Source organism: Mesoplodon mirus (genome assembly GCF_964341445.2).
Source record: "Mesoplodon mirus genome assembly, chromosome: 9".
Lineage (NCBI taxonomy): Eukaryota > Metazoa > Chordata > Mammalia > Artiodactyla > Ziphiidae > Mesoplodon > Mesoplodon mirus.
This window is the reverse complement of record NC_138985.1, coordinates 98890888-98904262: the sequence shown is the minus strand read 5'-3', so window position 1 is coordinate 98904262 and position 13375 is coordinate 98890888. Positions and strand designations below refer to the sequence as shown.

Here is a 13375-nt window from a genome sequence, read left to right as displayed (position 1 = left end):
AGTTTTACCTTCCATGTTGCGCTGTTGTGTTAATTAAACGAAGTAATACATCCACATGTGCTTTTTATAATATAAACTATTTTTATTATAAGTAAAGTTAAAAAAATATTCAGTCCCTTGAAAGCCTAAACCAATACTAAGAAAGTACATCTCTGAATACTAGGTGAATCAGCATATATTTGAATTTTTTGAAAGCTTTTTTTGTATTTCTCCTCTTTGTCAATCTCCTCTCACACTTATCCAGCATCTTCTCTGAACTCACAACTGCATTATCAAGTAAAAAATCTTAAATGAACTTTGAATAATTTACTTAAGAATTACCTGAATTCAACTGAAGAGTTAGTTAAGAGATCTGCCAAGTTCCTGGACTTAAATAAAACCAAAACTTACAATAGTTAACAAAATCAAATAATTTAATTAAAAAATGCCACCTATAGGAAGCCCACTTTAAATAAGAATATATAAAGTAAAAGTATGGTAAAAATATGACATTTTAACATTAGTCGAATTGAAGATGAAATTCCTTCCCAAAGAGCTTCTCTACAAGTTACTTCTCTACAGAAAAAGCACCTAAAATGTATGAATGACTATCTGTGGATGGTGAGATTATCCATCATTGTTTTTCTTCTTTTTATTGTTCTATGTTAACAATATATCGCCAACATTATTAAGTTAAAAGCATTATCTCAAACCAATTTAAAGTAATGGGTAATTCTGTGTGAAGTGGAAAAATGGTGGAAATTGACATAGATGTTTGTCATTTTAACTACCTAAGCAGGTATAAACCTCCCCTCCTCTGTCCCCAGTACTCTCCGAGAAGCACACACACCTTGTTACACACAAGACAGTAGCAGACTGTACTTGCAAAGCATTCCTCCTGTTTCCCCAGATGTGTTTATGTATCATCCCAGTCTACACACAGCACGTACCCTTCCTCCTGCTCTCCATCACACGTTTTTGAGATTAAGAACTTTTAAAATTAAAAGCATAGTCAGTAATTATGTAATATAACATTTTTCTGTTTGAAAATAACCGATTAACATTCCACTAACACCAAGCAAAGTAACTGATCTTTCCAGGTCTGACTCTATAGTAATACTACAGAATCAGAGAAAAAAGCCATGTTCAAGATTAGCAAGGAATGGGCCTCCCTGGTGGCGCAGTGGTTGAGAGTCCGCCTGCCGATGCAGGGGATACGGGTTCGTGCCCCGGTCTGGGAGGATCCCATATGCCGCGGAGCGGCTGGGCCCGTGAGCCATGGCCGCTGGGCCTGCGCATCCGGAGCCTGTGCTCCGCAACGGGGGAGGCCACAACAGTGAGAGGCCCGCATACCGCAAAAAAAAAAAAAAAAAAAAAAAAAAAAAAAAAAAAGATTAGCAAGGAAAATGGATGAGGAGGGAACGTCACGAGCAGGGCAGTGACACTGAGGATGGGAAGGTGGGGTTTAACTGGGGCAGACTTGAGGATCTGAAACAAATGGCAGAAGTAAAGTACACGTGGAAAGGAGAGGGAGGAATTAGTGTTCAGCCCAGCCCCTCCAAGCGCCCTGTGTCTTCACGTGTAGGTTCTGATGCCAAATTAAACCTCCGAGAAACCCTAGGACTACCGAACTCCTGCACTCTGAGCCACGGGAAAGTTCTAGCCTCCCAGAGACACTGGATTGTCTTCCTGAAACCCCGACCAGACAGATCAAGGCCCCTTCTTCTACTTTCTCACAACACCCTGAACTTTCCCTCACGGGACTTACTACAATTTAAGTATAAATCTATTTATGTGAATAGTGAACCTGGCAATCAAGGGGATTCTGAGAGAAGGGTTAAAATGGTCCCAATTTATACATGATCAAAAAACTCAGGACTCTACGGACAGACCCCCAAAACTGCTAGCCTGGTTAGCATTTCCAAACCTCTCCATAAGTCAGTCCCAGACTTCTTACAAGTACGTGTAAAACCTCACAAGTCTGAGTTATTATCATTCAGGTTCAGAATTATTGTAAATTATCTCATCAAACTCTTTAACTTTTATGATAGATTTTCTAATTAGTGCCCTGAACCACAAGAAACAAAATAGAGCAAAAGAGAGAACGCATTTATATTTCTCTTTATTGAATACCTTTAATTATGGATCTAGAGCAACTCCATAATGAATAAAAAATGAAATTACTTGTAGCAGTGGACTTGCACTGCTCAATCCACATTATTCTTTCTGCTCTGCATATCTGTGGACCAGAAACTAATTATGTAACTACCAATGCGTCTACTTTAACCCTGAACCCTCACAGCATTAACCAACTAATCTACTCGGCACACAATCTCACCCACACCGAGAACCATAAACCAAAAGGAGCCCTAAAACCGTGTGCTCCTTCTCCATTTGCTCTCCCTCCCCAAACATCTGAGCTTCCCTCCTGATGGCCCATCTGAGTTCAGCTTCCAGCAATCAAAACAGCAGCTGCACAGCACCCTCCCAACCAATCTAACTACAAGTTAAAGAAAAAAGATAGAATGAAGAGATGATTGTAAAAAATTCAGTTAACCTCTTAGAAGCCTAGAAAATATGATTTCCCTCTAAAGATATCAAAATGAACTTTTGAGTTTTGCTAATCCATCCCCCAAAAGGAACTTTGATGGTGCTCCTACCAGAATTGCGTATATGAGGCTCTGAGGAATTGCTCCTTTGGTCTAGTTTGCCTGCGTAGCCCTCTTCTGTTTTCCAAAGACTTTCCTCCTTGTCAAGTATTTTCGGTCCTAGAAACCAAAGGAGGTTATGCTCCTTCTCTTAGATGAAAATTTAAGTCATGTATGGCTTTTATTTATTTTTTTAATTGGGGTATAGTTGTTTTACAATATTGTGTTAGTTTCTACTGTACAGCTAAGTGAATCAGCTCTATGTATACATACATCCCCTCTTTTTTGGATTTCCTTCCCATTTAGGTCACCTCAGAGCACTGAATAGAGTTCCCTGTGCTATACAGCATGTATGCCTTTTAAAAAAGAACCCTGTGTGAGTGAAAATATACAGTATTGGGAATCCAAAAAAAAAACAAAACAAATGAACAAATCTAGCAACACAGAAACAGATTCACAGATATAGAGAACAAACTGATGGTTGTCAGAGGGGAGGGGCTTGGGCAAAGTAGATGAAGGAAGTTAAGAGGTTCAAACTACTACATATAAAATAAATAAGTCACAGGGATATAATGTACAGCACAGGGAATATAAATAATAATGTGTATGGTACATAACACATAAAAATATCAAATCACTATGCTGTACACCTGAAACTAATACTGTAAGTCAACTATACTTCAATAAAAAAGTAAATAAATAAAATAAGATAAAAAGGACTCTGTATGATATTATAATGGTGGTTACATGTCCTTATACATTTGTCCAAACCCAGAGAATGTACAACACCAAGAGTGAACCTTAATGTAAAGCATGGACCTTGGGTGATTATGATGTGTCAAGGCAGGTTCGCCAGTTGCAACAAATGCACCACTCTGATGGGGAATGTTGATAATGGGGGAAACTGTGCATGTGAGGGGGCTGGGGGTATACAGGAAACCTCTGTAGCTCCCTCTCAATTTTGCTATAAACCTAAAAGTGCTCTAAAAAAAGTAAATCTTTAAAACAAATAATAAAAAGAAATGTTTACCCCAAAGGAGTTTCCTTACACAAAATGTTTATCATGGAGCATTGATCTTTTCTTCTATTGTCATCATTGTCAATAGAGCAATGTACAGTAGGGAAGTCTCCCTGAAGGAGTTACAGGGCTTTGTGTACAATCCCTTGTTTACTGTGCCTCATTTCTTAGGGAAGCTTAATCACCTGCTCGTTGAAAGGTTCTCCCCACAGGTGTTTTATTCCCTCTCCAACTGTTCATCCTCATCCCCACTGTTAAGTAATAAAGGGATCAATACCATTAAGTAGGTCATGATGTTGAAACCTTATGATGAAAAAGTTTCTTTATGAAGATAATCCCCATTTCACTAAAATGTTTACATCCTGGGGAAACAAAAACAACTACCTTTGTTATTACTGACCGAAAAAAAACAGACTAAGGGCTTCCCTGGTGGCGCAGTGGTTGGGAGTCCACCTGCCGATGCAGGGGGCACGGGTTCGTGACCCGGTCCGGGAGGATCCCGCGTGCCGCGGAGCGGCTGGGCCCGTGAGCCATGGCCACTGAGCCTGCGCGTCCGGAGCCTGTGCTCCGCAATGGGAGAGGCCACAGCAGTGAGGCACGTGTACCGCAAAAAAAAAAAAAAAAAAAAAAAACAGACTAAAAGGTGTTTGTAGTATATGCACTTTAGGGTCTGTTTGCTCAGAACGATCCTCCTTTCTCTGGGACATTCCCCTGAGAGTATCTTTTTTGTTTTTTACCCCTGTGATGATGTCAGTATCATAGTGCTGTGATGTGGCTGTAACTGATTGGCCACCAGTTGGCATCTCAATGAAGCTGGACCAATTAAGTGCTCACCTTCAGAAATCTGGGCTGGGTTCTGAGAGATGTCCCAGTCTCTGGGCTGTGATGGACTATCGTGGGAGTGGCATCACTGTAATGTTCACACTCCAGAAGGGAGGTCCCCAAACTTCTACTGCAGAAATCCGTAAAGTATCCCAAGTTTCCATCCATCTCAAAGCAGAGCTCTTCATCTTTTTCCCAGCATCTGTGAGATACCACAAAATTCTTTCTTTCTTCTATAAGCCACCTCACTTCCTTTCTGTAATAAATAATAATGATTTGTTTAATGCATCTTTTTCTAAAAACTCATTAGGGTGGCACGAAGTGAAGCAAATTATTTATACTTAGTCTTATTTCTGATACAGGTTACCACCATTGCTGGTATTTTTGAGAGGGTAGGAATGTTCAAACCTCTCCACACTTCCCTATAAAGGAACACTTTCTGTCCAGTCTCGTTGAGCTTTTCTCCTAGATAGGAAGAGTTCTTCATCTGATGGGCAGAATCTGAGACCATAATTCAGTCTTTATATCTACAGAGAGAGAGAGAGAGAGAGCTCCGGGATACTATATCTTTTTTTTATTTTTTATTTTTATTTATTTATTTATTCTTTTTTTTTTTGCGGTACGCGGGCCTCTCACTGTTGTGGCCTCTCCCGTTGCGGAGCACAGGCTCCAGACGCGCAGGCTCAGCGGCCATGGCTCACAGGCCCAGCTGCTCCACGGCATGTGGGATCTTCCCGGACCGGGGCACGAACCTGTGTCCCCTGCATCGGCAGGCGGACTCTCAACCACTGCGCCACCAGGGAAGCCCGGGATACTATATCTTGAAAGGCTTAGAGACTTGTATGTTCTCTCTCTTTGACTTACTAGGCCCATTAACATTGGGCTCTCTTGCCCTCTCTTGGTCTGTCTTCATGCTCCCCTTGCCCAGGCCCAGAGAGCATCCTCTCTCCGATCCTACATTTATGCTCTTATTTGGATTAGCAAAGCAAGCTATATAGATCTTGACCCTAACCCTGGTTGGGTAAGTAGACTGGCGATCTTCAGACCAGCTATTTTCAGATATGTCAGAGTCATGACAACTACTCAAAGGAGACTTTATTTAGATTTCCATACCTAACTTACTGAAAGGATTTTCCAAAATCTTCTAAAGGCAAAGCAATACATTTAGTTCAGATAGTGGGCATCTGGCCATTTATTTTATTTAATTGGTATTTTACTCCCTGTTTTCCCTTATATCAGAGCTTCTTAATCCAAAACTAGAGAGAATATTGGTAAAGAGTAGAATTTAGGCATTAAATTTCACCTCACATCCCTTTGGGGCATGATTCATTCTTGGTATGCTGTACACAGGTTATCCTGTATCCAACTCAGTGGTTCTCAATGTGGGCTACTAATTAGACTCTCCTGGGAAGCTGTGAAAACTTGCAGTGCTCAGACAGCACTCGTGTCAAACTAAACCAGAATTTCTCTGGGTGGGAACCAGACAGCAGTGAATGTGCAATAAAGGTTGAGAGCCATTGCTATGTCTACTACTCTTTCAACAACCCTCATGACTCTCCTGTTGTCTTTTGACAACAGGAATCTCCTGATCAACCAAAGAGCACAGAGCCCAAACAGAAGCAAGGAAGGGCTAAGGGAGTCGAGAGGAAAAAAAAAAAAAAAAAAGTTGGGCTGGTGCGCAGCAAACTCAGTGGGTTGTAGCAGTAGGAACAAAAGTCTTGTGCCAGATGATTTATTATAAAAGGACAAACTGCTTTGATTGGAATTGTATTGATCTCAGTGGACAAACTTAATGGGAAAAAAGATCAAGTTCTGAAATTAGGTAAAAAAAACCCAACATATATATATGGGATGAGAGAGAGAGGACTAAACATGAATAATCAAAGTTGAGAAAATTTAGGTGCATATCGGTCTGCTCGGGCTGCCATACCAAAATACCACAGCCTGTGTGGCTTAAACAGCAGAAATATATTGTCTTATAGTTCCAGAGGCTAGAGGTCCCAGATCAGGATGCTAGCATGGCCAGTTTTTGGTGAGAGCTCTCTTCCTGGCTTGTAGGTGGCTGCCTTCTCTCTGTGTGCTTACATAGCGTTTTCTTGGTATGTGCAAGGAGAGAGAGGGAAAGAGACAGAGACAGAGAGAGGGAGGGGGAGGGGAAAGAGGAGGTGAAGGGGAGAGGGAGGGAAAGAGGGAGGGGGAGGGGGAGAGAAGGGGAGAGGGTTCTGGTGTCTCTTCCTCTTCTTATAAGAGCCACCAGCCCTATCAGATTAAGGCCCCACCCTTACGACCTCACTTAACCTATATCACCTCCTCACAAATATAATCACTTTGGGGATTAGGACTTAAACATGAATTTGGGGAATAGGAGGGAAGGAGGTTTCAGTCTACGGCAAGGTGTTTTGGTTCAGTCTAGACAAACTATAAGTCAATAATGATTGCTAAAATGTGATTGTATGTCAAGATACATAAAAATAATAGTGATTATTTATTCAAGTTTACCATGTAGCAGGCACTATAATACAGATAGCACACTTTTACAGTATAACACACATGGACCTTTTTACACATTATATCATTTAGAGTATGGAGAGAAACAAACAGGATTAGCCAGAGAAGGCCTCTGGACACTCATAATAATGGAGAAAGAGGATTTCCCATTCCCAGTATGAGCTGGCTGTGTAGCTATTGTGTACCTAGCACAATACCAGGGCACCATATCCTCCAATAGCCTGAAGTCAATTTCTCAGAAAGTCACCAGGCACTATCAGCTGGTTCTCAGACAACTCCCTGAAGCTGTCACCCAAGACCTGATCCTTTATTCCCTGAATGAAAACTGTTTCTCATATTTGCATTATATGCTGGTAGCTAAAGAGGCAAGGTACCCCCCCCAACCCCGCCAACACAAGGCCATCCAAAATTGTGCAGCTTCTCCCAGACTCCCAAAGGCATCTCTGTGATACGGGGCAGCATGCCTCTTCTTACTGAACTTTGGCTGGTCAATTTCCCCAAAAAAGCCTCTTTCCCAGATAGAGCTGTTTTTAACCTGGTGCTTCTCTAACTTTTATAGGCATATGAAACATCTGAAAGATTTTGTTAAAATGCAGATTCTGAGTCACCCGGTTTGCAAGGGAACCCAAGTTTCTGCAATTTTAACGAGCTCCCGCTGCTGAAATAGGGACTGCACTCTGAGTAACAAGCATGTTTTGAGGAACATACTTTGTGATATGGTGGTATTTTCCATCTCTCACCTCCCACCTCCCCATCAGTCCATCAATCCTCACAGCAATCTCCTGAAATATTCTTGTGTATACTCATCATTTTGTGTATTAGAAAATTAAGGCTCAAATAGGCTATGGAATCATAGAGAAGAGACTCCCTGGGGTTTCAATTAAGTTGGTTTTTTCTTTTTTTGGAAAAGGGACACTGTCTCTCTTCTCTCATCTTTCTCTTTACAAATTCACTGATTTTATTCTGAAGGATTAGAACTCACTGTACGATTATAGAAGCGAACTCTGGGAGAGTACGTAGAAGGATCCTGGACTTTGATGTGAATCACAACTCACCAATCAATTCACTGTCTTTCCCAGACCTACATCGCTATAATTTAGTAGATGGCAGCTACGGTTGACATGAGAAACAGCTATGGGGCCACCAGCCTGGTACTTTTGTAACTTCTTATGTTTTTCTTTCTTCTTATTTTTCATAAACCCCTTGGTACCTCATACACAGAAGAAAGGGTAAAAGAATGAATAAAGGTATAGATAAGTAAACGAGATTCCCATGTTAGATCCAAAGATTGAGTAATGTTACTCTCCTCTATGAAAACCAGCAGAGGGAGTGACAAACATAAATACACATACATATGCATATATATACACACAAACATATTTCTTACTGTTCAGTATCATATATATTTAGATTTAAATTTGTATAAAATGTACATAAAAGATAGATATGTACATATCATAAGAAATATGCATAAGGAAGCAAATATTTTTATCCCTTAGGCATGTCCTTCGAATGGACTAATCAGGAGCATTTCAAAATGAAGGCAAAACCACATGATTCAAAAACGAGATAAATTAAACTCATGAGTTGGTCTGTATTCTGCCCACTTAAAATAATTTAGCTTGAGTTTCAAAGTGATATTGTAACCAGGTTCACTTCACTGAACCTATTTGCATATTCATCTGAATGCAAAGCACAAGATTAAAGTGAATTGCTGTTTAGCTTTCTTCTCTGGAGTTCTCCGCAGGATCCACCTCTTGCTGACAAGCACACCAAAGCCCCTAGGGAAGCATTTACAAAATGGGTTTACAAATTTGTTTATGTGCAGTACCCTCCTCACCAAAACAACAGAGATCACCATGATCCTGCAACTAAAGCAACTCTTCCCATTTAATCAGCTTCTCCTACTCATTTTTCACTCTATTCTTATTTTGTACACTTTTAATTTGAGCTTATCTTTATCCTATTTAACATTTTAAAAGTTACTTCACATGTGTAACAAGATATCGAATATTCATTAGGTACCTCTTACATGCTTAGCTTTATGTTAGGCACTGGTTTTAATACACTGTTTTCTTATTAGAAGAATGAAACATACACATATTAACATTTCGAATAATATAAAAGGCTATTAATTTGACTCAGTTCACCCCATTTTCAGTACCTCGTCTGAGTTTTAACCACTTTTAATTATTTCTCCTGCATCCTCCCAGAAAGTATATGTTTGTATGTGTGTGGCTGAGCATATATAGGGCACCCTAAGATGTACACATATCTTTGTCTATTTTCCAGTAAATTGATTCCTCCCAAAACAAGAAATACAACCTTTAGTTTTTTGGTACTAGCCTCAAAATAGCACATAACACTGATTTTTGAATATAATAAGTGTCTGGCAATGTATTTGTTAACTCACCAGCCCTTGATATTCTTTTCCCATTAATCCATTCTAGCTTGGATATTTAACTCTGTGTATGGCTCTTCCTCTCAACTTCTACTACATTAAACAACATTTGGTCAAGTTCCAATTTAAACATACTGAATGAGCTTATTTCTGAAACATAAGGCCCCTCTTGAAAAGGATTATTCTGTAGTTTGTCTATTTTAAAATTCTACTATATTTTACTGGGTTTTTTAAAGGAAAGGCAATTGATAGCACTAGAACAGGCTTAACCAATGATTTTAACATTGGATCTGAAATGTTGTAATATTTTTAAAATCCCATTTATATATCATATGTTCCTTGACTCATTTATTTTAAAATAGTTGCATAACATGCACCATACCCAGAGACCCATGGTAATAGGAAGAGCGCTGGCTTTAGAAAGACCAGGAGAGGAAGGGAGGGACTACAGCTCAGAGAACTGTGCTTGAGGTGGGACTGGGCAGGGAGCAGCCACATTTACAGGGCAGAGAAAGCTACAGCTTGTGCACAGGAAACAGGCAAGGAGAAAACCCAGAGGCGGCAATTTGGGAAACAAGGTCAACTTTGCAGATCAAATATGTTTACACAGGAAAAAGGGAAGCTGCCTGAGTGAGATTCAGATGTTTTAAAGAAAGGAGGCTGCTGTGGAAGTGAGTTCATCTGTCATAGAGATTTCTATGACATTGAAAATTGCAGTTACTGACCATGTTAAAATAACTACATGTTTAAATTGTTCTACAATAGATGTAAAAGAGGTTTAAAATAATACCAATTTTATTACTAACAACCAGAGGGCTGAATAACCTTGAAAATGTGTTTGCAACTCTATTTGTTCTTAGAATATATTATATTAAATATATGCAGTCAAAGATTGTTTCTAAAGTCACTTGAAATAATTTATTCTCGCAGTGGTTGATATCATCACCTTGATATATAGGTAAGTTCATTCATTTTGTTTTTCAATTTGTAGGTACTCTACTGTATCTTTTCAATTCAATTTAATTTTGAAAATGTAAGTAATTCATAAGTTTCAAAAGCCAACATTATTTAAAAAGGTATTTTCGGGCTTCTCTGGTGGTGCAGTGGTTGAGAGTCTGCCTGCCGATGCAGGGGACACGGGTTCATGGCCCGGTCTGGGAAGATCCCACATGCTGCGGAGCGGCTAGGCTCATGAGCCATGGCCGCTGAGCCTGCGAATCCGGAGCCTGTGCTCTGCAACGGGAGAGGCCACAACAGTGAGAGGCCCACGTACAATCAATCAATCAATAATAAATAAATAAATAAATAAAAGGTATTTTCAGAGAAAGCTTGCTTTTGTATCTGTTCCCTTTTTGGAGTGTTTTATTTATTAAAGACATTTGCATAGACATACACAAATGGTTGCATATCAAATAGACTCTTCGGAACCCTGCTTTTTTCACTTAACAATACATCCTGGAGATCACTCCATATCAGCTGATGGAGAGTGTCCTCATTCCTTTTTATGACTACACAGTATTCCACTTTGTGAATGGACTATTTAAAATTCAACCAGATCCCTATTAATTGATATCTGTAACATTTCTAAGCTTATGGGTTAAAACATAATTTTTAATGGGTAGATTATATGGATATAACAAAACTGATTTAGCTAATATATTTCCAAACATTTATTTCCAATATTTTGACATTACAAAAAAATGCTCTAGTAATAATTCTTTAGCAAACTATACAGATCCTAAATTATTTTACAGAATAAGCTTCTAGAAGTAGAATTTCCAGTTTAAATTTTTTGCACTTATTTAATGTTTTATCTCCATTGATTTGGGTCCTATTTGACAGCCTATGACATATAATAATCCTGACAGTAATTCCCAATTTGACCATTCAGTAACATCATTCTGTCATCCTGAGTATAGGGTTTTTTCAAATCTAAAACTTATAGATATCAAAAAGCTGAATTAAAAATAGAAATAAAAACTATTCTAATATATGAATATAGTCTCCACTATGGAAAAATGGCATTGAGTTCTTATACCTATAACATGGAGATCAGTTTGCTCTGTCAAACAGAATAAATGAATAAATGAAAGTTTTGATTGAAGGTGTTATACAAATGAATTTTACCCATAGAGATTGCTTCAATTTAAGTAGTTACTGCAGTGTAATATAAATATTTACTTTGGGTTTTAAGGACAAGTGTTTCCCTGTTTTATATATGCCCTTTGCACATGGTACAAATGTAGAAAACTTTGAAACTATTGCCAAGTTTCTTAGAAACCTGAAGTTTGACTTTGCTGAAAAAAAAGTAATGTGTTCTACACTGTTCTCATTGAGAAGCCACCAGCAGGGATAAACTTATCTGAGTCAAGAGTAGAAATTCAGGGCCTCCCTGATGGCACAGTGGTTGAGAGTCCGCCTGCCGATGCACAGGACACAGGTTTGTGCCCCGGTCCGGGAAGATCCCACATGCCGCGGAGCGGCTAGGCCCGTGAGCCATGGCTGCTGAGCCTGCGCGTCCGGAGCCTGTGCTCCACAACGGGAGAGGCCACAACAGTGAGAGGCCTGCATACCACAAAAAAAAAAAAAAAAAAAAGAGTAGAAATTCAAGAAGGGACGGGACCTGGGATTGTCTTCCTTCCTCTAGACAATCATAAAGACTTCAAATAATTTCCCCTGAAGGTATATCCCTCAGAAAACATATAGCATAGAGGAATTCACTCTGGAGGATTCCACATAAAGCCATTTGTACAGGAAGCCCTGGAGGAAATAGAAATGACTAGTCAATGTTTTGATTCTGACCAGGGAAACAAATAATGGACCTAGTTTGTACATAGGGAACTACAATACATACCCAGTGACAGATTATAAACATGTCAGCCAGTGCCTGAGAGAACAACTGGTATAAACATAAAGGAGCTACTATTTACCAAAGACAGATTTAGCAGAACAGAGATCCTTAGCCAACAGAGACAATTAGTACCCAAGATCCCAGAAAACTATCTGAGGAGCCATCTTATAGAATATTAAGATACGAAAGCAACTGTGTAACAGACCCCATCTGAGCTTCACAACATGTAAAATCAAAGGGATAAGAGATGTCGTGGGGTGGAAGATAGACACTATGAGAAAACAGGCTGTAAGCAGAGCTCCATTGGATGAAGAGAATAATTCTGGTGGGTGGAACTTCTAGAGATAAAGACTCTATGCCCTAATCAGTAAACTCAAATATCTTAATGAAATAAAAATTCATATTTTAAGGCAAGACAAGAAAAACATAAACACAAAATTTGTTCTGCCAGTTTGGGCCTCCTCCCTCCCCTCTACTATGCATTGTGCATCTGTGTTATGTATCAACCAGACCTCCCCAAAGGCAGAAAAACCTGCTCAACCATAAAGATCAATTTTTCTTCTTTTGGAGCTAGCCATGTACATCCTTAGAAGATAATATTCCTTTCTCAATTGTGTAAGGGGTCACGATGACCCACCACTCGCCTTGTATGTGCAGATATCTTTGGTAAACATTATGAACAATGCCAATATATCTTTTTCCTTAAAGATTGCAACTGGTGAAGAATAGACTGGGTCAGAGGAACTGAGGAGATACTGGGCCACACCTAATGGAAGTTCTGAGCTTAAATACTCAGGACCTTATTAATGTTACTAGCTATATTACTTGTACCCTGCCTATTTTACAAGATCATTTTTTCTTGCATTACCAAATGTGTGACTGAGCCTCCAGTAAAAATACTGATGACTAGGCAGCTTGAAACAATTGATCAAATATATAGTTATATAAGGTCAATGAGTGTAATAGTGTAACTCTAGATATGGGAAGAAGCAATAAGAGGGAACCATTTCCAGGACCATAACGGACTAGTAAGACAGGTGGCCCAGAGGCTTTTGGCTACTGTTAACAGGGCTAGTCCAGTAATAGCCCAATAAGTGGCTTATCAACGAAATCCTCACCTGACCTTGGAATGAGCATTCTTAGTGCCG

At 39.4% G+C, this 13375-nt stretch overlaps 1 protein-coding gene across 1 annotated transcript in view; it reads right to left on the bottom strand.

Moving 5' to 3' along the window:
• LOC309810290 (zona pellucida sperm-binding protein 3-like) overlaps window positions 1–15 on the bottom strand; it is a gene marked incomplete at both ends in the record, with an annotated part of 43782 nt that extends 43767 nt beyond the window's left edge. The window contains one exon of the mRNA XM_082632248.1: window positions 9–15. Coding sequence (XP_082488374.1) covers window positions 9–15 — 7 coding nt within the window. The remainder of the gene's footprint in view (window positions 1–8) is intronic.
• Window positions 16–13375: the final 13360 nt, after the last annotated feature.